The sequence below is a fragment of the Haliotis rubra genome, unplaced genomic scaffold, assembly GCF_003918875.1.
Source record: "Haliotis rubra isolate DU_JTF1 unplaced genomic scaffold, ASM391887v1 Scf579, whole genome shotgun sequence".
In the NCBI taxonomy this organism is placed as follows: domain Eukaryota; kingdom Metazoa; phylum Mollusca; class Gastropoda; order Lepetellida; family Haliotidae; genus Haliotis; species Haliotis rubra.
Window position 1 is genome coordinate 620,942 of NW_025767278.1, and position 24,228 is coordinate 645,169.

Sequence of the window (24,228 nt, forward strand, 5' to 3'; positions counted from 1 at the left end):
GGCAGACCAGAGATTCAGAACCTGAGGAAATCTAGACTTGCTTTATTTAGTGCTTTAGCACTGCAGATAGGGATCGGCAGTGGTGAAAATAATGTGGTTCAGGGACTGTGAGACAGACTACCCTCACAGTTACGGTGCATCTGCCACATTAAGACAATGGTGGCTGATAGTGTTGACAGACATTTACTATGATCTTAGTGGACTATGCTTTTACATTTACCATTGAAACAAGTTTTAGAGTGGTGCGGAAAAAGAAAACTACAGTGTAGGTGTACCCCAGGGTTGTGTATTCGGTGAGCTGTTATTACTGAACTACATTTTGTTAATGACGTACTGCTCAAGGCGGCTTAGACTACGAAAATTAAACACACTCATTACATTCTATGTTACAAATTGAAATTGGGGGAAGGGGTGTGTCTGATACTAATGATTTTAAGGGAGAGAGGTGAGAGGTGTCACCCACATTGTTTTGGGGAGGTGGGGGTCATCAACTTTGATAGCAGGTCCTTGCTCGCGTTCCCAAGTGAACTGTTGCAGCAGTCCAAGCGGGACAACACCTCAGATCTTACAAGATGGTGTGTTGCGTCAGTTGTTAATAGGTGGCGTATGATGGAGATATTGCTTATGAGATGATAGCAAATTTTACATAAGTTACTGACGTGTGGCTCCATGGAAACAGTAGAGTCTATCAACACACCCCAGGTTTTTTACTGTAAGGCTGATGGAGATTCGCCTATTTTAAATGAATTCACACCCAGTTTAGCTCTGTTGGCTGGTGAACGAGCAATGAGAATCATAGAATGTCTTGGTATCGTTCCATTTGAGTATGGCGGTCATCAAAGTCTTCACATTCCCTACACTCCTGCAACTTCTGATTGAGCATCATTGACATTGAGTTTTCTTAACAGTTGAGTGTCATCAGCATAATGATGTAAAGTCCCCAAGACTAGAGAGTGAATATCATCAGTCCCAACATCGAACCTTGCGGGATACCAAATGAAAGGTTCTGTATGAGATCTAACATTTTGGTTGAGCACAAATTGAGATCGTTCTGATAGGTGTCACTGTTGTTGGTACAATAGGTATGACGAAAGCCATCTTTGAACAGAGCCGCCGGTTTTGTAGACAATCACGAATCTGTTTGTGGTCTATCGTATCGAACGCTGCCGATAAATCAAGAAGAACGAGCACAGAAACCTGAACAGAGTCTACCATTCCAAGCAGAGTATCGATTCAAGTCAAAACATTTATTACACAACAGTCTCGTTTCCTGCTGACTGGGTTCCGTCCTATTGCGCAACTTAGAACAATAACCAGTCCAGAAATTTGAGACCAGTTCATTCAACTGGATGCATAAATATTAATGAGTATTATTTGATACATCTAAGCACTTGTATATTGCAAAACTACGCTCCTTCTAATCCTCGCAAACACGCCGTGCTCCGTGCACCGTGCTCTGTCGCACAGCGTGCTCTCACAAACGGAAATCTGGAAATCGTGGAAATCTCAAAACGAGGCTCTGCCGCTAGAAACGTTGGTACGGACTTGATATTATATCAATCACATTATGCGGTACAAAACTACACTGAATAAGCGCAAAGAACACGTAACAGGTGTAACCAATGAGCCAGATGAATTGTGAATCATCAAACGACCTCATCAAACTGGGGCAGTCTGTGACGTCTTAGTTAAGGTCATGCTGCCTACACCTCGCAATAGAATATAGAAATACGATGTTATTAAAGTTTAAACTTAACATTAACTGCTAAATACCAATTGCTTATGAAACAAGGTATTGGAATTCAATGTAACCATAGTTGTTTGTGGTGTCTCTTTTCACTTTCACACGAGAAAATTCGGATCGGCTGAAATGTAGGTCATTGTCTGAATAGGTTAATGAGACTCATGTTTCGGTTTGATATGAAGTAAGGTTGTCTCAGTGCTGTGATAAGCTGACTGGAATTCATCGTATAGACTGGTCTATATGTTTCTGTGAGCCGCCTCTTTCATAATCCAGCACCATTGGATGTCCTGGTTGTCTGCAAGAACCTCCGTCTAAATAGACTGGATTGTTAACACCAAGTGTTTCGGCTTGGTTTAGTTCATCGAGTGACCCGTGAAGGTCCGGGTTAGAATGAACCTTCAGTAACCAATACTTGTCGTATGAGGCGACTAACGGGATCGGGTGGTCAGGCTCACTGGCTTGGTTGACACATCCCATCGGTTCCCTATTGCGCAGATCGATGCTCATGCTGTTGATCACTGGATTGTCTGGTCCAGACTCGATTATTTACAGACCGCCGCCATATAGCTGGAATATTTCTGAGTGCGGCGTAAAACTAAATTCACTCACTCACTAGTTCATCTAGTACACTATCCATAATATGATATGAAAACTTCGGAAGTTAACAGTTTCAGTGTCACGTCTACAACGTCTTCTTTGATTGGCATTCAGGAAGTTGAGATGAAGAATGAGGACGGTTTTATCGATATAGAACTTCTTTATTCTGTATAGGGGACGTTTTGACATAGATTCCAATGCCGTTGTCAAGCAAGTGGTGAAACTCATTATAAACAGATTTTGCTTCTCGCCTCCGCTTAGCTATAATATCTAAGGTCCACGCATTACAGGTCCAGCCAGAGAGACCAATGAAATGACAGATAAGAAGTCGACCTCAGCCAACGAAACAACAGCTTTCTTGAGCCACACTGGACCAGTTTCCAACTGACGAGTTCCTTTGCAGAAATTTTTTTTGACAAGGATTTTCATTCAAATTTAATAATTGAACAAAATAACTCTCGTGACTTGGTCGTAAAGCCCGTAAATGCCGTTCGGAATATCCCGTGTTAACCTTTCGAGATTTCATCAGTAGAAAACACATTCCGACTGCCATTTCCCCGATCAGTTGAATGTCCCCTGTGACGTCCTCAGATCTTGTTTTGCGGTAACGAGAAGTAAGGTTTAATGAGACTACATTAAAGTCGTATATAGATTCAACCACGGATGCTTTGCAGTCCACCAAAAATGGATTTGCACTATAAGTAACAGAGTAGTCAAGACATATAAATACAAAATATAACAGACGTAATCTTATATAGTGCTTATCTAAATGAACGTGTTGTTTTTTAACCTGAAGCCGCAGAAATAACACTCGCTTATTCTAGTTGCTTGTTAGGGCATTTTGAGAAGCATATGCAAGATATTAAAATCCTATCATATTGATAAGTTTGATGGTTGTGAATGTGTGACTAACATCCAACGTCTTTCAGCACTAATGTCAGTTCCATTGGTTGCCAGAATTGTTAGATTCTACAACTAGGAATTTGGATGTTAACAAGATCGCACTCTTTGTCCCAATCACATGATCAAGAGAATGCAAATTACTCCGAACACAATCAGAAGATGGCTAACCTCCTTCAAGCCCTGCCCATTAGTTCCAGTCTTGGTATTTGTGTCTATATTTTCATCGTAAACGCTGATACCCTTGCTAAATGTATACTTGTAACCGAGATCAACTTTGGAATACTCTCCTTTCTTTAACCCATAGAACCTTACCGGGATAAGAAACGTAGCATTGCCTGGCCGTGAAAGGAACCTCAAGGGATCCCAGACATCAAGTTTGAATGTACTTTTATGCGCCGTGGTATTGAGAGAACCCCTTACCCTCCCGTAGTGTAGTTCCAATGACGACCCTGGTCCCCTCCTAACATCAAGGTCACCAAACAGGTAATCACCGTATTTCCCAACATAACAATCAAGACATTCTACCTCAGAATTCGTGACGTCGGAATTATTTTGGCTGGGTGATAGCACAGGGAACGCACAAGCCGTGGAAGAATTTAGCCAAGGTTGATCATCTGTTAATATATCAGAAATATAGAATGAGATCAGTCTTTCCGCAGTTTGTTCATCCATTGTTCCTGCTCCACTGGCGCTTATAAAGATTCCAATGTCCAAGTCGGGGTATAATACAAGGGAGCTGAGATAAGAAATCAAGTCGCCCGTATGCATGATCTGTTTATATCCTACAAGACAGAAACACAGTATGAGGATGTTAGATTGTCAAATGAAGTCGTTATTCACACATGCAAAGTGAGTGAGTTTAGTTTTACGCCGCTGTTAGCAATATTCCAGTAATATCACGGCGGGGGACACCAGAAATGGGCTTCACACATTGTGCCCATGTGGGGATCGAACCCTGGTCTTCGGCGTGACGAGCGAACGCCTTAACCACTAGGCTACCCCACCGCCCTTCATACATGCAAAGAGGTTCAGACATAATCATATATTTTCCGTAGTCAATCAATGTTGATATTACAATAATGAATGTTTCGAGAGTGCGTCACAACTTACACTTCCTTATGACCATAGTTGTTTGTACAGTATATCGCTCTTGAAAGATGATTGGTGTATGACTTGAAATTTGTATGTTTACGATTTTCATTTTTTACATTATATTTTATTTTATGTCACAAACCCCTTGATTTCTGTGGACAATTACACCTTTTCTCCGATAGAAAATCAATACTTCGAAGTATGAAAAATTCAGGCACATTTTGAGAGTCAAAGTTGCATTTTCTCTAGTGTAAAAAAATATAAATCGGGTCGAATTGTTTTTGCAATGAGTGAGTGAGTGAGTGAGTTTAGTTTTATGCCGCACTCAGCAATATTCCAGCTATATGGTGGCAGTCTGTAAATAATCGAGTCTGGACCAGACAATCCAGTGATCAACATGATGAGCATCGACCTACGCAATTGGGAACCGATGACATGTGTCAACAAAGCCAGCGAGCCTGACCACCCGATCCCGTTAGTCGCCCCCTACAAGCATGGGTTACTGAAGGTTCATTCTAACCCGGACATTTACGGGTTTCGGTAATGAGCAGTAATGAGAAACAAAAATACTTTTAACGGGTAATCCTGTGATAAATACCGTGTTGGGAATAGGCAACAAACATCATGCAAGTATTTTCAATCTATTATTGATTCTTACCTCTATATGTCGATATATACCATCCATAACCGTATCCATACTTCAGGTCCATCACAGGATATGCCGGTTTGGACATCGCTAAACCGTCTACTACACTCTCAATGGCTTGAAATGCCCCCGCAAGTGTTAGTGGGTTAACCAACATGAAGTTGTCTTCCGTCACCCCTTGCTTCAGTAGAAAGTGCATCCACTTAGCCATGTCCTCTGCTGAACTCGCAATAGCACCTGCGGCCTCTCCTGGATGTATGCTGTGGAGAAGCAAGGTCACGACATCAGACCACATAGCCCATCGTCACGGGATACGAGTTCTACCTCGTTTATAGCAACATTCCAGCAATATTACGGCGGAGGACACCAGAAATGGGCTTCACACATTGTACCAATATAACCCGGGTCTTCCTCGTGACGACAAATATATACTGAGGGAAACAAATAAGGGAACAGTACTTTATGGCAGTGTTCCTTTATTTATTCCCAGATTTCCTCCAACAGCTCAAAGCTGGTGATGAAAACTGGAAAATATCACAGGAACGCTTGAATTTTCCTGTGTTTCTTTGTTTGTTTCTCTCCGTCGCCATGGAATATCATACGATGCTTATTGGGGCGTAAACCGATATTCACTATATTCACTCCTCACTTAATGTGAATAAATATATATCTCGCCTCAGGATTCATTCTCACAGTGTGTATCCTGTGTATATATTTAATCGCGTCTGCAACAGGAGACAATGGCAATAGAGCAAGGAACTACCCGAACCACGGTTGTGTGAGAGTGAATATTTCTTAAAAGAAAATCTTAGATGATTTTGTAAAGTATTCGCAGATAGCTATGCCCCTGCAGCACCACAACAAATCCCAATAAAGTGAGCAACGGAGACACGTGTTTTACTGGTTTTACACAGCCATGAGCGTTTCACACTTTGTGGCCATTATAATTCCTTCAATCATCCCCATTTCAACTAACGTATCGCTACATACGAGACTCTTTGGACCATACCGAATCTCCAATTGGACAAAGAAAACGTTTAACATGCGAAATGTACATAAAATGCGTTTTTCTTTTAAGGAACATCAAAAACAAATACGTAGATAGCTTGCCCCCTGATTCACTATTCAGACAATCTATTTTATTTACGTTATTTATGTTATTTTAGTAGAAGTGATTCAGTGGTTATATCTTACTCGTAAATGGAAGGATCCGTTAATGTGAGCTTGTTCTCCACGAAAAAGTACGGTTTTGCCATTCCTGTTGCATTTGGGGTAATTGTCTTTCCCAGAACACGTGACTGGTTCATCCCCAGTGGTTTGAAGATCCGTTTCTCCAGAGTTTCTGTGAAGGATTCCCCTGACAACACTTCTACAATGCGGCCGAGCAGAGCGTACGGCCAGTTGTTGTACTCTAGCGCGTCACGGAACGGTTGAACTTCCGGAAGAAATCGGAAACGCCTGTGAAAAGAACAATAATGTTAGAATCCAGATTTGTCACTGTGTTACCGTGCTGGCTTGTAATTTGTATAAGCAAAACATACCCATGGAAACGTCTGTGAACACAATAATATAACCACCACTCATATGTCATCAGTACATTATGGTTGGTAATTGTAGTAATTACATGATAGGTAATATGTTACAACAGATATAATATGCATACGTGTAGAAAAATACACGACCAAGGAATATTTGGTCTCATTCAAACTAATGGCACGACTGCCAATATACACCTCTTGCCAATATAAAATATTCATTTCAGCAAATGGTTGAGTTTGTAGGTTTACTGAAGAGTAAATTTATAGGTCATGTATACTAATGTAAAGAAAATAGTTAGAAAAACACATCTTGTACATTTTTTGTAAGGATAACATGGGTTTAAGGCTGATTAACGAAGGGTTATAATTCTCAAGAAATCCGACTATTTTATGGCCATGTGTGTTTTGGAGCACCTTGGGAACCACCCACCATGATTTGTAAGGGTGTATCTTACAACCGGTAGTGACGTCAGAAGTCACGTGACCAACACTCATGTGATTCTTCATAGTGTTTAACCTACCAGTATTACAACTATATGATCGTAGTTTGTAAATAATTCCGCCCGGAGAGCGGAAGGTCGCGGGTTCGATCCCCGACCGCGTCATACCAAAAGACCTTAAAATATGGTACTTTTTGGTCCCTGCCTGGCGCTCGGCATTAATGGGTACAACAAGGACTGGTCGGCTCGGAGTCAGTATAATGTGTCTGAGTGGGGTATTCATGCTTCACTGCGGCATGGTATCTCAGTGAGCTAGCACTATAAAAACAGCTTCAGTCTGGGCTAGTACAAGCAGCCGTACATACACATACACACGCATGTACGTCGTCATAGGAAATATTCTCAAGCACGACGTTAAACCCAATTTCACCTCACCTCACCTGTAAATAATTGAGCCTGGAGCGGACAATCGAGTGAATGACATTATGAGATACGGGCATGTGTTTATGAATCACTATCAAATGGTGACGATACCAGTTGTTCGCAAAAAGGTGAACGCATTCTGCCCCACCGGTGCATCCGTCAAAAACACATGCAAAGACTAGTCAAAGTCGCCAACGTGGTGCAGTGGACAGAGCTTGTGGTAGATGATTTGATCACCTTACTGTTTCACACCAAAATACGTTAACACAATTTTGTATAAATGGTATTTGCAGTTGAACTGTTTAACTGGTCGGCCTCGAGTCAATAACCCGTGGCGTAAAACGACTTGAAGTTAAAATGTATCGCAGTGGGTTTGCAGTATAAAACTGGAATAAGTCTGGATTAGTACAAGCAGACTAACATAAAACGTCACTATGTAAGAGGCGATAATCTTAAACGCTATGCATTAGAGCCTGTAAGTCTCGCGAGGCGCTACTTCCGGAACTAAACTAATTCCCGGCTCCCTTTTGCGCGCACCAACTTGCGATATGCGAGACGGGGCCCAGCTTACTTCCGGTACCAGATTCCCGGTGACAAACGTATAATTAAGAACCAGTTCTGGTTCCAAATTGCTCGACCGCCAAACATGACTTTACTAGATCGGACCAAGTGTACAACCAGGCTTAGATGTCACAGCTGTTGATAGTCGTAATGGTTGGCTAATTTAGGAATGGTTAGATCGGAAATTTGTTATTCCTTAAATGATTATCGGTTCCCTAGTGTCAACTGACAGCCGTGAGACCATTCGAAAAGGAATGACACGTTGTTTGTCACCGCAAGTACTGAATAATGTAAGATCTCGCGAAGTGCCGTGACATACTTATGGGGCATATCTCTTGACATTTCAATTCAGTCAGGCAGTCTCTCCAATGTAAACAGACCGCTCTTCAGTGTAAATAGACCGTCCCTGTTTGAACGTCTTTGGATTTTTAAAATAATGATGAAAGCCAAGTGAAGTAGATAGGCGTATACGCTCGTGAAGACTGAGAGTGCACTGCATAACTAACATTAACAAATACTCTCAGGACGTACCAGTACAGAATTATAGAAAAAACAGGGGGAAAGGTCATTTGGCATACTTTGTACGGTAATCCGCGTGAAAGAAAAAACGAGAGAGCACCTACTAGAGAGTACGAGCTATTGAGATCGGGACGAATAGTGGATTCGAAAGTTTGTTCGTGCAGATACTGGTAAGTGTAAGGCAGGCAACTCCGCCGGCGACTTGAAGAAGAAAGGAAGATTCACTTGCAGGTGACTGAACATTTTCCTCATAATAAAATAATATATATTCATGATTACAAAAATTTACTTGGCGAATTTAGCGCTCGTGAAGTTTCGGTCAAATCCAGCAAATATAGCCAAGACTGCAGTCTGGAGGCCTGTGCGGTGGGTGAAAAGGTCCCTTAGGGTTGTCTCCCTTGTTCTGTCCTCGTCCACAAATGCAAAGTCTGGCCCCAGTACGTCCTTCACCTTTGATGTCCATGTTAAACTGTAACACAGTAATACACACTAATTGTCACATTCATCTGTAATGCGACCTGGTCTCATAATCTCATATTTACCACAGAGGTTTCTCAGATATCAGATATCTAGCTAACAGACAAACAACAGCAATATACTTAGATAATTGTTTGTCCCCGGTACACAGAAAGAAAGTTTCAAATCAATGCTCTATGCTTCACACATATACTCCGTTTGATTTCATTTGAGACCGAGGGGCGGTGGGTAGCCTAGTGGTTAGAGCGTTGGCTCGTCACGCCGAAGACGCGGGTTCGATTCCCCACATGGGCACAATGTGTTAAGCCCATTTCTGGTGTCCCCCGCCGTGATATTGCTGGAATATTGCTAAAAGCGGCGTAAAACTAAACTCAGTCAGTCAATCATTTGAGACCGATGAATTCCTCACTAACACAAAATCTAACAATTGCAACAAAAAACAGATTTTGCACAGTCACATGAAATCGACAGACCAACTCTGATGATTTGTCTGATAATTGTGCACACCCGAATGAGAAAGTTGTTTAACAAACGATCATTATTTTGTTGTCACTTTTCGCTATTTCTTACGAGGGAGGATCACTTGCTGGTAGAACAGCCAGGTGTGCGAGTTGTACGTGTGAAATTGAAATTTCACTGCACAGTTCGTGTGCTCATTGTGTGACCTTGACACTGAGATTCAAATTCATGTCTATTGTCTCCTCTCTTTGATCAAATTTCTATTCCTTCGCCTTTACATTTCTCTTTTATAAGTTGTATATTATTTAAGATACATTTGTGTGCCTCGACCTAAATATTTTTCTTTGCAAACACTGTAATAACCTGTTTCCATCTGCTAAGTTCTAAACATTCACCTTGAATTCTCATTCTTGATTTCACCAGTCTTAACATTGTGACGTACCTGTGGTTTCGAACACGAAAACCGCATGTTCCCTAATTTCGCTGTGTGAACGTTTCACTCAGCAGTTTGTAAGATCATGACAGCAGGCAGAACCTGAACAAAAGAGTAGTTTCCCTTTGTGAAGGGCCGTTACTCTAGTGGGCGGACCGATGGACTGCTGAGAAGAGCGAATAGAATCAGTTATATTATTTTGCCAATATGTGCTTTCAACATACATTTTTAAGGATATACCGACTGCCTGATAAGTTACTGAGCTTCTGACGTAATATCTATCAGATTGCAAATTTCCATGGAAACGATTATTTAGGTAGATATCATCAGGTTTATCGAGAGCAGAATTTACAATGAGATTATATGAGAAAGAGATTATTACGTTTATGCATTTTGGGACGGTAAATATCCTGTATTGAGAATAAGCATTAAATATCTGGCTCTCCAAGGCTCCCTTAATATCCTGTATTGGGAAAAAGCATTAGATACCTGGCTCTCCAAGGCTCCCTTAATATCCTGTATTGGGAATAAGCATTATGTATCTGGCTTGCCAAGGCTCCCTTAATATCCTGTATTGAGAATAAGCATTATATGTCTGGCTTGCCAAGGCTGTCTTGATATCCTGTATTGGGAATAAGCTTTACATGTCTGGCCCACCAAGGCTCCCTTAATATGCTGTATTGGGAATAAGCATTATATATCTGGCTTGCTAAGGCTCCCTTAATATCCTGTATTGTGAATAAGCATTTTATGTCTGGCTTGCCAAGGCTCTCATGATATCCCGTGTTGGGAATAAGCATTACATGTCTGGGCCACCAAGGCTCCCTTAATATCCTGTATTGGGAATAAGCATTATATACCTGACTCGCGAAGGCTCCCTTAATATCCTGTATTGGGAATAAGCATTATATATCTAGCTCTCTAAGGCTCCCTTAATATCCTGTATTGGAATCAGCATTATATACCTGGCTCGCGAAGGCTCCCTTAATATCCTGTATTGGGAATAAGCATTATATACCCGACTCGCGAAGGCTCCCTTAATATCCTGTATTGGGAATAAGCATTATATATCTAGCTCTCTAAGGCTCCCTTAATATCCTGTATTGGAATAAGCATTATATGTCTGGTTCTCCGAGGCTCCCTTAATATCCTGTATTGGGAATAAGCATTATATACCTGACTCGCGAAGGCTCCCTTAATATCCTGTATTGGGAATAAGCATTATATACCTGGCTCGCGAAGGCTCCCTTAATATCCTGTATTGGAATAAGCATTATATATCTGGTTCTCCGAGGCTCCCTTAATATCCTGTATTGGGAATAAGCATTATATGTCTGGCTTGCAAAGGCTCTCTTAATATCCTGTATTGGGAATAAGCATTATATGTCTGGCTTGCAAAGGCTCTCTTAATATCCTGTATTGGGAATAAGCATTATATGTCTGGCTCGCCAACGCTCTGTAAATATATGAAGGAACAGGGGACTTAAATTTAAATCTGTTTTCATTTACCGTTACGCAAAAAGTGTTTTTTGCAGAATAAATGTTACGAAAATTCTAACAATAAGGACGGCAGGTAAGAAAACTAATCCCAAGCAGTTTAAAAGTAAAATGATGCAATATGATTTTTATGTTTTATTTCTGCTTTATCTTGTTCCTTCATTCCGTTGAACCGGAAGCTGGCAGGGGTAATGGAGGCGAAGAACGATTTGACATGCCACAATTTGCGCTGGAAATGTTATTAAATATATTGTACGTGAGTAATTATTAAATAGGAGGTTGAAAATCTGAGAGCACAACTCTGTGAGGAAATGGGTGTCTACCTTTGATGATGGCGATATTTTATTTTGATATTAAAATATTTTTCGAACCGAAGCGGGGAAGCACGTTGTAACCTTTGCTCGCTTCGCTCGCTTATGGGAAGACTGGTCATTTTCTCTTTGTTGCGCAACCCTATTTGCAGTACAATTTGCCTGTGCTCTGAGTCACTGAATAAACCTTATGATGTTATAGATATTTGTCAGTGACGTTTTACATTTGTTACTGAAACTGCAGGACAAATGCAAACAGTATGTTACTCAATGTGCATTGCAGTTGTATGCGTGTTGAACGAGTTATCTCATTACGGTTGAGTAATAAGGTATATCTGACATACCTTCCATTACTGTCATCAATCATCATGGCCAGGAGGGTACTCGTGAATGCCTTGGTCACTGAACCAATCCCAAATAACGTGTCCTTGGTGACGTTCACTCCCTGTTCTATGTCCGCCTGTCCGAACCCCCGTGTCCACGTCTCATTCCCCTTCACAACAGCCAGGGTCAGCCCGGGGATCTGTCTACACCGCATTACCTCCTCCACAAACATCCCCACTTTACTGGCCTGGTCATCGGTGAAAACCCCCGCCCACCCGGCTGAAACAGCGGACATGAGCAGCAACGCTTGCATACACCACATCATCTTGTTATATATGTCACGGAATCCAAGACAATCTGGATATGAGGCGCGTTTCTTTGTCACGTAATGATGAGAGCGCAGCGTCATACGTTTGCATTCCTCTGTCATCACAACGTCCCATACAGATTGTTCAAGTCTATTGACACTGATAACATGCGCAAATACACCGGAGAGGGAAACCCATTCAAACTTGCGCAATCCTCATACTCGTCGCGACTGTTGTCAAGTCTGGACCAGACAATTCCATAATCAACAGCATGAGCATCTACGCGATTCGGATACGATGACATGTGTCAACCAAGTCAGCGAGCCTCACTACCCGATCCCATTAGTTGCCTCTTGAGTCAAGCATGGGGTGTCTTGAAAAGTGTGAAATGGCCCCTTTTCTCCTTTCGTTGCAAACAATAAAGTTTTATAGAAGTGACCGACCCAAAATACCCTGTCTGTAAGAAAACTACCAGCTGCAAACCTTCCGAATATCAAATTAATGTGTCTGATATTGTTAGATTCCCTGCCACCAGCTGCAGAATTGTCGATGCTGCGTAAAGATACTCACTCACTCCATTATTGTGAGTGAGAGAGTGAGTTTAGTTTTACGCCGCACTCAGCAATATTCCAGCTATAATGTGGCGGTCTGTAAATAATCAAGTCTGGACAAGACAATCCAGTGGTCAACAGCATGAGCATCGATCTGCTCAATTGGAAACCGATGACATGTGTCAACCAAGTCAGCGAGCCTGACCACCCGATCCCGTTAGTCGCCTCTTACGACAAACATGGGTTACTGAAGATCAATATTCTAACCCGGACTTTCAGGGTCATTGTTAGAGAGGTGACTCAGCTAGTACCCCGGTCAGGATGGAACGTGCGGCTTCATTGTGTGCAGTCAAAGAAAAGGAAATTGTTCAGATGTTATGAAAGGTTTCATGTTCAGTGTGTATTAGTACTTATAAACACCAGAACCAATTGATATATAATATATATCTGATATTTAAGTATTGATAAATTATTAGAACTAGGGCATACATGAACTATGGGATCCCACATACTGTTGAATCTCAATGAAGCATCGACTGCTACAGGGTGGTATAGTGCTTGACACTGATGGTTGGTTGGTTTGTTGTGTAATCCCGCAGCGGTTTGTACCTAATCGAGTCTGGACCAGACAAACTGGTGATCAACAGCATGAGCATGGATCTACACATTTGGGATACGATGACATGTGTCAACCAATCCCGTTTAGTTGCATGGGTTACTGAAGATCAATTCAATTTTCACGGGTCTACCATAAAAAGCCTGGACGTGGACCAGTCTACATACTGGTTGGATCACATAGATCACATTATGTAAAACAAGCACATGTTCACACCTTTATAAGACAAGCACATGTTCACACCTTTATGAAACAAGCACATGTTCACACCTTTATAAAACAAGCACTTGTTCACACCTTTATGAAACAAGCACATGCTCACGCCTTTATAAAACAAGCACATGTTCACACCTCTATAAAACAAGCACATGTTCACACCTTTATAAGACAAGCACATGTTCACACCATAATAGAACAAGCATGTTAACACCTTTATAAACACAAACACGTGTTCACATCTTTATGAAACAAGCACATGTTCACACCTTTATAAAACAAGCACATGTTCACACCTTTATTAAACAAGCACTTGTTCACACCTTTATGAAACAAGCACATGCTCACGCCTTTATAAAACAAGCACATGTTCACACCTCTATAAAACAAGCACATGTTCACACCTTTATAAAACAAGCATATGTTCACACTTGATAAAACAAGCACGTGTTCACAAGTTTTTATAAAACAAGCGCGTGTTCACCTTTACAAAACATATACATGTTCACAGATTTGTAAGACGAACAGGAAAGGAATACAAATGCAATATAAATGCATTTGCATGCAAAATGATGCAATAGAAGTCCAACTTAATATTATTTTAAACCAGCTACGTAGATCGATGTCATCATGTCAGTCACTGGATTGTCTTGTTCAGGTTCGATTGTTTACAGACCGCCGTGATATAGCTATAATACTTTTGAACGCAACGTTAGGCAATAAACAAACAAAACCATTACGTCCTCGCAAACAGTCATGGTATTTCCTTCAGCAAGGTAAGATGAAAACAGAAAAAAGTACACAAACACAAAATATGATACAAAAGAAACATGAACAATGGTTTTAAGAAAGGTTAGGGAAAATGGCTCCCATCAAGGAGATCGGGTCAAAATGAAACAGGGTTTGAAGACATGCATTCACATATGTGTCTGATGAGGAAGGCTATTTGTACATTCACGGGGACAAGTATTTACAAATAGAAACATGACGTCCTATATAAACGAAAGCGAATGCCTGAAAAGATGTACCAGCTTTACTACTTAGTATTACACAGATTTCGTAAAAATACACGAAAGTATTATAATCCCCTAGACATATATACTAGATAATTATGAATACATGTATATCGTCATGGGACGTCAATAATCATGCCTTTGACCTCAATACCATTTACCATTTTGTGTGTGTATATATAGAATTGAAGAAATTATATCTGTACCAAGGATCTTCCGATTTGTTACTTTTATGTATATATACTCTCCCCAAAAAGAAACGCATCATGAAAATAGCAATTTCATGTAGCAATGACTTAAAACGTGATTCATTTTACAAAAGGTTTTGCTCTGTTTATGAGTCCTATGGTGTTTATGTTTTGAAACATCACAACAAAACGCACCATCCGTAAAATACCCGTATTTAACAGCATGATTTTCAATTTCGCCGTGTAGTGTCACAGAATACACAATTCACATGCAATGCACGTGAAAGTTGGGATTAGATAGTCTCAATGATGGGTATAAAAGGTTGATTGCTGTCTGTCGATTATTCACTGTATTTGGAATATTGTTGACGAACGCAAAATGCCACGTCTAAACGAAGCCAACCGTCATATCGCCATTGGTTTGCTTGAAGCTGGCCAGTCTCAACGTGCAGTTGCCCGACGCATGACTGTTCACCAAAGCACCATTTCACGGCTCTGGGAAAGATATCGCCCGCAGAATGCGGTAGCAGATGCCCCTGCGGCGCAGGATCGCTACATCCGGGTACATCACCTGCGTCATCGAACAGCTACGGTGACCAGTAACGCTCGACAAATATCCGGATTGAGGCGGCTTTCTGCACAGACCATCAGGAACAGGTTGAGAGAGGCTGGTTTACGTGCCAGAAAACCTTGTGTTGGCCCTATGCTTCGACAACAACATCGTCGACATCGAGTTCAATGGTGCACCAACGTTCAGGATTGGAACCTACCGAATTGGCGTAGAATCTGGTTCAGTGATGAATCACGATTTCTACTGGAACGACGCGATGGAAGAATGCGGGTGTACAGACGTCGACGTGAACGTTTAGCCGACGCTTGCGTTCCCCAGGTGGACAGATTCGGCCGGGGAATTGTTATGATGTAGGGGGAGATCACCTGCCGTAGGAGAAGTCATTTGGTGATGATCCAGGGCAACCTGACAGCTCAGCGGTACTGTGACGAAATCCTACGCCCACACCTCCTTCCAATCATTGATCGCCAGAGGGAGTTGTTTCAATAGGACAATTTCAGGCCCCACACAGCACGTCACACTAGAGACTTCCTCCAGAATCACAACATCAATGTGCTCCCCTGGCCCTCAAGATCACCGGACTTCAACCCGATCGAACATCTGTGGGATGCCCTGGACAGACGGGTGCGACGCCGTAACCCTCAGCCCCAGACACTTCGGCAACTCGCACAGGCACTACAGGCAGAGTGGGCTGCGATTGGGCAGCATGAGATTCTGAGACTTATTCGTTCGATGCCGAGGCGATGCCGTGCAGTTCTGGATGTCCACGGTGGTCACACGAGGGAATAACTTCAGCGCCACCACACGTCTCCATGTGACACTCAAACTGACTTTCCTCGAGTTGGTGTCAAAGACGGATAAGTCTGCATTCCCAGTGTGCAATTTCGCTATATTTCATTGCCTCGAAAAGCCTACAAGATGTTTCAAAATAAACATAAAAATACAGTTGAAATTCCTATATGCGTTTCTTTTTTGGCAGAGTATACATCAGTGAGGTATTATATATGTTTTATATGTATGTGTTTATATATATATTAAATTTAAAACACACAGGCATGTAATACATGTACAAAATAAACACACAAACACGCGTAAAATGCATTTATCACACACACACACACACAACACATTATGTATTATAGTGTTTGGGTGTGTGCGTGAGTGTATATACATGTATCATTAGAAAGACAGATCTTCTTTCAATGAGAATGGCCATTCAATTCTTGACGTTTTAACTGTAGACATGCAGAGTATGTTAGCACAATTATCTGTACGTGTCATATGGTCATATGTAAACCAAATATAGTAGAGACCTGTACTGTGTACGTGTGTGTGTGTGTGTGCGTGCGTGCGTGCGTGCGTGCGTGCGTGTCCACACATGTATATGCATCTGAATGATATTGATCCATGATATAGGCTTGTATATAATCAATTCTGGAACAAACACACTAGTGGTTGATATTATCGACAATGGTTAACATTAACACAATAACATCACCACACGCATTATGTCGGCTCGAGCTCAGGTTGCTGGAGATCGAAACCAGGCTTATTAATGTTAGACATGTCGCGGGTCCTGGTCGCAGATAATCGGACTGAGGCGTAATTGGTTAAAATGTCGTATATTCTGAAAAAACCCCATCTAAGATATCAGTAGAAGACGATTTATGGCCTTGGGGTGTCACAACTCACCTGGGCCGTAGTGTGACATGAAGTGACCAATTTTACCACAAATTACATTTATAATATGGTATTTACGGTATAATATTGCACTTTATACAAAGAAGAATATTATGAGCAAATTAAGGAAAGTAGACATCACTCCCACTTATTTACGTGCTGGTGCCAGTGTTTAAGTAGTAAGCTCGTGCAACGCGATGCCTTATAATAGATATATAATAGATATATTAAAAATATTACGAACCTTTATGATGATATGTTTCTTAGCGAAGAAAGTATATAGGAAAGGTGTATACCTGTAGAACATATAGGACATCAGCTACAACTATGGTTCAATTGTTTGACTTGTAACCATAACAAATTATTGTGCTCATTCATCACTATATACATATATAATTTGCCATGACTTGCTCTTTCTCAGAATTTTGTACCAAACTGCAAGGGAGTTAACCCTATCTGCTTTTGCATTATCATATTGTCAAACTATAATTATTACTGTTTAATTGTACAATGTATCTGCTTGTATCATTATGCCATTCACGCTCTTATGTAAGAGCCACCAAAACACAATGCTATGTATTGTTTGTACTCTGGGCCTATGGCCCCTATTACAGAAATAAATTGAACTTGAATGGGACATCAGTAGAAGATGACGTAAGGCCGAGGGATGTAACAACTCACCTCGGCCGTAGCGTGACATAAATTTGAAGATGCCTACGTCACGGAACAGGTAATGCACAAGATACTACTGGTATTACAACAGAGTGAGAATGAGAGAAGAAGCGCTCGTAAATGAGCAAAGAGAAATGACTGACTGACTGAGTTTGGTTTTACGCCGCTTTAAGTAATATTCCAGCAACATCACTGAGGGGGACACCAGAAATGAGTTTCACACATTGTACCCATGTGGGGATTCGAACCCGGGTCTTTGGCGTGACGAGCCAACGCTTTAACCACTAGGCTACCCTACCGCCCCAGAGAGGAATGAAGCAAGAGATACGCAATGTATTGGGAAATACATCAGGCGACAGACAATACGTACATGTAGTATATCTGTAGTCTCACATTCCAGGTCACATTACAGGAGACACCCATGTCAAAACATTCATTGCAGGCTACCTGCATTGATGTGCACACCCCGCTACAAAATTCTACAGTAATGTCATTTGTCGGGAAAACATGTTTCATTCCTGGGGAATACACAGTTGGCTTCATAGCCTCACATAAACTCCATTCATCAGTGGTGTCATGGTGGCTCGTACACAAGCATGTAAATAGGATCTTACGGCGATATGAGGTATCATACACCCTTGTTTTATCCCGGTCAGTCGTGGGGTAGCCTAGTGGTTACAGCGTTCGCCCGTCACGCAAAAGGCCCGGGTTTGATTCCCCCACATGGGTACAATGTGTGAAGCCCATGTCTGGTGTCCGCCGGCGTGATGTTGCCAAACGCAGCGTAAAATCATACTCGCTCACGCACTCACTATCCCGGTCAGTCATTCTGGACCTAACTGATGTTCGTCAGCAATACAACAATAAACAAACAAGCAAAATCACATGTTCATTTCCTTATGTTACTCGGTAAACTGATATAAAATGGACAGTCGCTAATAGAACTGTAAGAGCTGACACAATTGGGCACGGGGCCAAATGTCCCTGATCGGGTAGCCGTTAGCCTGATACAGGGCTATCGTTGGGGACTTGTTTGTTTGTAACTGGTAGGCTGTGTCGCGCATTGTTGCACTGTTTGCAGAGCCACTGTGTGTATTTCGAATCCGATATCAGAGTGCAGAGTCTAAAAGTGTAACTAATGTTTACTTGTCTTAATTTATGTGAGTGAAGGTTTTGTAGCACCACAGTCAACTATATTCCAACTAAATCACGGAAACCTGAAGAAACTGAAAGCTATGGGACTCTCGAAGTTAATTTATTATGACCATACTTTTGACCATTGCACACGCTGAATTGACTGGAACATGATCCGCGTAGGATAATTCAGTTCACAGATGTAGGTATATATAAACTGTATACTGATTTGAATAACCTCAACACAATAGAGAGTCAGACAACAAATGCGATAAGTGTGTTTTTTTTAAAACGGACCCTTTTCTGTGGAAAAAGTAATAACCCATATAATAATGAAAAAGGGAAATAGAACTTAAAGGGAAGATGATAATCCTGTATATGATCGTGAATAAAAATGTATAATTGTTCTTAGAGAATACAGTCAGTATAAAAAATACACCCAGTCTCGATTCTCCACAGGAACAATTCCGATTGGTGTATAGGGAAAAATGGCTGTGAACATTTTATGAATGGATCACTGACAACTGGTGTTCGCCAAAATAGTCCTTAATTACTTGAACATTATATTTCCTAGATATTTATTTAGATAGATCAAAGTAGTCTATTTCCAGACCACCGTCCCACATAAACAGACGCAGTGTTTGTTTTCGTCTGACTTCATACAAACGAACAAGTTCAGACAAAATATCTATTATCAAATCCATTGTTATATGGAAATACAAACAACAGATCATCAATAGATATTTTATCAAAATATTATCAATAGATAACAAATTATAGATTATCAAAAGAATATCAATAGATTATTAAGAGATTATCAACAGATTATAAATGGATTATTAAGAGACTATCAAGAGACTTTCAATAGATTGTCAACAGATTATCGAGTGAGTGAGTGAGTGAGTATGGTTTTACGCCGCTTTTAGCAATATTCCAGCAACATCACGGTGGGGGACACCAGAAATGGTCTTCCCCATGTGGGGAATCGAACCCGTGTCTTCGGCGTGATGAGCGAACGCTTTAACTACTAGCCCCCTCCCCCAGATTAGCAAGAGATTACCAATAGATTACCAATAGACTATCAGTAGATTATCAGTAGATTATCGATAGATTATCAACAGATTATGAAATACACCTTCCTTATTTTAGAACTTTTATCGATTCCAAGAAATGATAATGGTATTTCTGTCTATCGCTTATTGTACAATTATATTTCCAAGAAGGCCAAACTGAATGCACTGATACCTACACGTGGACCAGGAAGTGAAGGTCACACTGATCAGCGTTACAGTTATATTGAACTTCGATGTAATGTCTATTTTTATGCCTGTACAGAGGCCACACGGCTACCCCGTGTACACTTGACATTGAAACAAGGCAAGCAGACAGGTATGTAATAATTTTTTTATCACTTAATCAGTTATGGTCAAGAAATTGTCTCGTTTGTATTTCTTATCGGTTATACAAATAGTGTCCAGCTTCAATAATTTATCAAAGATCAGTCAGTATGCGGCAAAAGGAAAACTGTCATGCTTTTGTATGTTTTATAATTTTTGGATATAAATTGATCACAATGAAACTGCTATATCCTCCGTGCGGTTGGTAACTGATGGAACTGACTTAGTAATACTGCAGACAACATTTCAGAAGTTGTTAATTCTTAGGGGCTCCAGTTGGGATAGTCTTAAGATATAAACGTTGACGGGGCGATGGGGCAGCATAATGGTTAAAGCATTGGCTCATCACGCCGAAGATTCGGGTTCGATTCCCCACATGGGTACAATGTGTGAAGCCCAATTCTGGTGTTCCCGTCGTGATATTGCTGGAATATTGCTAAAAGCGGCGTAAAACCATAGTCACTATTTAAACGTCGACACAGTGTGTGAATCCGATTTACCCTCTACTGGAAAACGCAATTCCAAAACTATGACATATTTACATAATTATGATACCTTCCACACTGGGTGTGGAGAGTATTCTTCTTTTGCTATTTAACAGATATGTTGTGATGATCTGGGTCCGACTTTAAAACAAGAATATAATTTATCATACAGAAGATGTGATTTCTAATTTGTATCTGTTGATATGCTACCTCAAATGTGTCACATGTCCTACACGCTCACAACTACATATACACCACAATTGACGATAAATACATAACGATAAGTGAGACGCAGGGTCCGCGTATATTACTCTATACAGTGATGTCCGTGTACATTGCGGCTCATTTTGAACAGCCATTATATGTGAAGAGTGAGTGAGTATTGCTTTACGCCGTGTGTTTTAGCAAAATTCCAGCAATATTCACGGAGGGGGACACCAGAAATGGGCTTCACACATTGTACCCATGTGGGGAATCGAACCCGGGTCTTTGGCGTGACGAGCCAACGCTTTAACCACTAGGCTACCCTACCGCCCCAGAGAGGAATGAAGCAAGAGATACGCAATGTATTGGGAAATACATCAGGCGACAGACAATACGTACATGTAGTATATCTGTAGTCTCACATTCCAGGTCACATTACAGGAGACACCCATGTCAAAACATTCATTGCAGGCTACCTGCATTGATGTGCACACCCCGCTACAAAATTCTACAGTAATGCCATTTCTCGGGAAAACATGTTTCATTCCTGGGGAATACACAGTTGGCTTCATAGCCTCGCATAACCTCCATTCATCAGTGGTGTGTGTCATGGTGGCTCGTACACAAGCATTTAAATAGGATCGCTGGGGTGACGCTGTAACTATCAGGCTATCCCACCGCCCCATCTGTGAAGAAAAAAGACAAGGACATTATAGAGTGGAGTGTTTGGCCTGACAATCCAGACTGTATACAAATACGATGTCACAAAATAAAATGTTGAAAATGTTACCTGTCTTTTGACCTGTCATTTTCTTTAGACAGCGCTGAAGACATTTAGAAAACATGGCGCCAAAGAAGCCCACTAAAACATCTCCGCCAAGGAGCCCTCCCAAGAGGAAGAAAGAGCCACCCCCCGCGGCAGATGCGAAAAGGAGCCGCCTGGATGACAAAGGAGCGGCAGTAGATGCAGAGTTATCTTCCCTTCCTTCTGATGGGAAGGATAAACGAGGTACATCGAATTAAACATCTCATGTTGTACAATGACGTTGCAAATTACTACTTTGAGAGCTGGTCACGTTCTAAATTGAGAACACGTAAGCAATATATATACATCGAAACGAGGATTGCTGGTCCCGTTCTAAATCATGAACCCGTAAGCGATATTTATAGAGGTGTTGTTGGCTGTCTTCAGATTGAAGTAGATGCGAAAATAAATGAATCACTTTAGAGCAGTATTCGAGTTCCTTAAATTTCATATAGATGTCACATGATATCGTTATGAAGGATTTCGTATGCACTGGCGTAAAACACGTCTAGCGTGATAACACGCCACACTTGCTGACCGGTGATTCGGTGGGTGGATTGTCTTGGATGTTGAGGCATTACAACTCATCACATGCGGATACAATATACTGACGTTGAAAAGAAAATACACACATATTATTGTTAGGACTATTGCTCCAAAACTTCGCATGCTTAGCAAGAAATACACAGTGCTTCTTAATTGTAAGTCCCAATCAAAACACTTTCAAACACTTAAGGTTTTGTAAACAAGTCCAAAGCACAAAATGTGTATTTTCTTTTGTACGTGAGTTTATGTTTGCCGGGCATAAATCTCCCACCGATGATGAGGGGCCTGACCTGATTTCCCACGTGATAATCAAGCATTACGTTATGTTATCGACCGAGGTTATATAATGGTATTATATTCACGATGCCTCATACTGCACCGATAGACAAGGAAGTACAAACACATAACTTATTCAAGTCAATACGAACTAAAGCAAAAATTTACAATGCCCCCAAATACTCTCCATCATATCTTAAACGGTATAAGTGTCAAGCAGCGAAACGACCATAACAAATCCTGACGACAATGGTTCCATGATGTTTGATATAGCATTTTATTTTATGACAGACATTATTTCAATTTCAGTGATAAAGGTAATCACATTTATCATCCAAAACTGTTTTCCACAGGAGATATTGATTGTGTCAGATAATTTTGACAGTACTGTCGATTTTGTACAATGCCCTGAGAATGATATGACGTCATGTCACAGTGCTATGACATCGCTGCACTGAAAGTGAAATTGCAGAACCGTTTTTCATTGAAAACTAATGAAGATTGAGTTTTGATGATAAATAGAATCTCACCCTCGTGTCTTCTGATATCAAATATGTCAATACTCTTTGATAAAAGCCTCGGCTATTTGTAACTTTATCAACTCGTGGTGATGTGTTTCATATCAAAAGCCACTCGGATGATACTCTATTTAATCAGTAACCTTTTGCGCTACATTGCTAAGATATGTTTCATAATTTCTAGGAAGTCCTAAACAGGACATACGTCTGACCAGGTCTCAGGCCCACAAGGTCAAGCAGCCAGAATCCTTGACCACCAGACAAGAACGAAGTGAGAAGATGGCCAAGTAGCACCCTGTTCCAGTAGACCAAGGAGTAGCCATGCCCACATCAGTACATAGATCTAATAAACACCCCCACTTTCGTAAACATGTAAGACTGAGTTGCACTGTGTAATTTCAACAGTATAATGTCCTATCCTTTCTGACCTGTACTATTCTGTAATGTCATGAAAACTCCAGGGCACAAGAAAGCATACACTTGAAAACCGGATTTGAGCGAACTAAAAACAGTCGCAAAGTGAGGTTCTGAAACATAACTATGATACGATCATCAGATCCATCACCATCGGATAGCCATTCCTTGTTTAAGCATTATACCTGGGTGTGTACTTTCTTGTGTCCGCCAGTTTACTTACAGACAGACAGATTTATTCAATAAAGAGGCCTTGGACCCATGATACATGCTTTCTTGGTGATATCATATAATAATTGGGTGAGAATATAGCTGCAGAGCAGGCACAGGTATGGAAACTTGTAATAAATATTATATTATATGGACAACAGGTGGGTTAGAATATAGCTGCAGAGCAGGCACAGGTATGCAAATTTGTAATAAATATTATATTATATGGCCAACAGGTGGGTGAGAATATAACTGAAGAGCAGGCACAGGTATGCAAATTTGTAACAAATATCATATGGACAACAAAAAGCATTTATAAATTGTTTGTTTTAAATTATGAGCCTTACTGTGTACCAGAAATAACTGAAGGGCTAAATGCTCTGGGTTAATAGTATTGAGTCAAAGTTTCCATACTTTGTATAAACACATACGTATACTATGCTTGGATAGAGACATTACA

The 24,228-nt window shown here is 40.9% G+C and overlaps 1 protein-coding gene across 2 annotated transcripts; it reads right to left on the reverse strand.

The window, feature by feature from the left end:
* Window positions 1-2,481: 2,481 nt before the first annotated feature.
* Window positions 2,482-21,863, reverse strand: LOC124254642. Of its 2 annotated transcripts, none has more exons than XM_046688486.1 (5): window positions 21,790-21,863; window positions 8,753-8,932; window positions 6,177-6,440; window positions 4,995-5,242; window positions 2,482-4,026 (listed from the first exon to the last, which is right to left on the reverse strand). In XM_046688486.1, exons 1-5 carry the CDS (start codon window positions 21,831-21,833, stop codon window positions 3,359-3,361), a joined length of 1,404 nt encoding a protein of 467 aa, XP_046544442.1. In that variant the 5' UTR covers window positions 21,834-21,863; the 3' UTR covers window positions 2,482-3,358. The 2 variants fall into 2 exon arrangements, with proteins under 2 accessions (XP_046544442.1, XP_046544441.1); XM_046688485.1 differs by lacking the exon at window positions 21,790-21,863 and adding an exon at window positions 11,985-12,424.
* Between the last annotated feature and the right edge of the window lie 2,365 nt (window positions 21,864-24,228).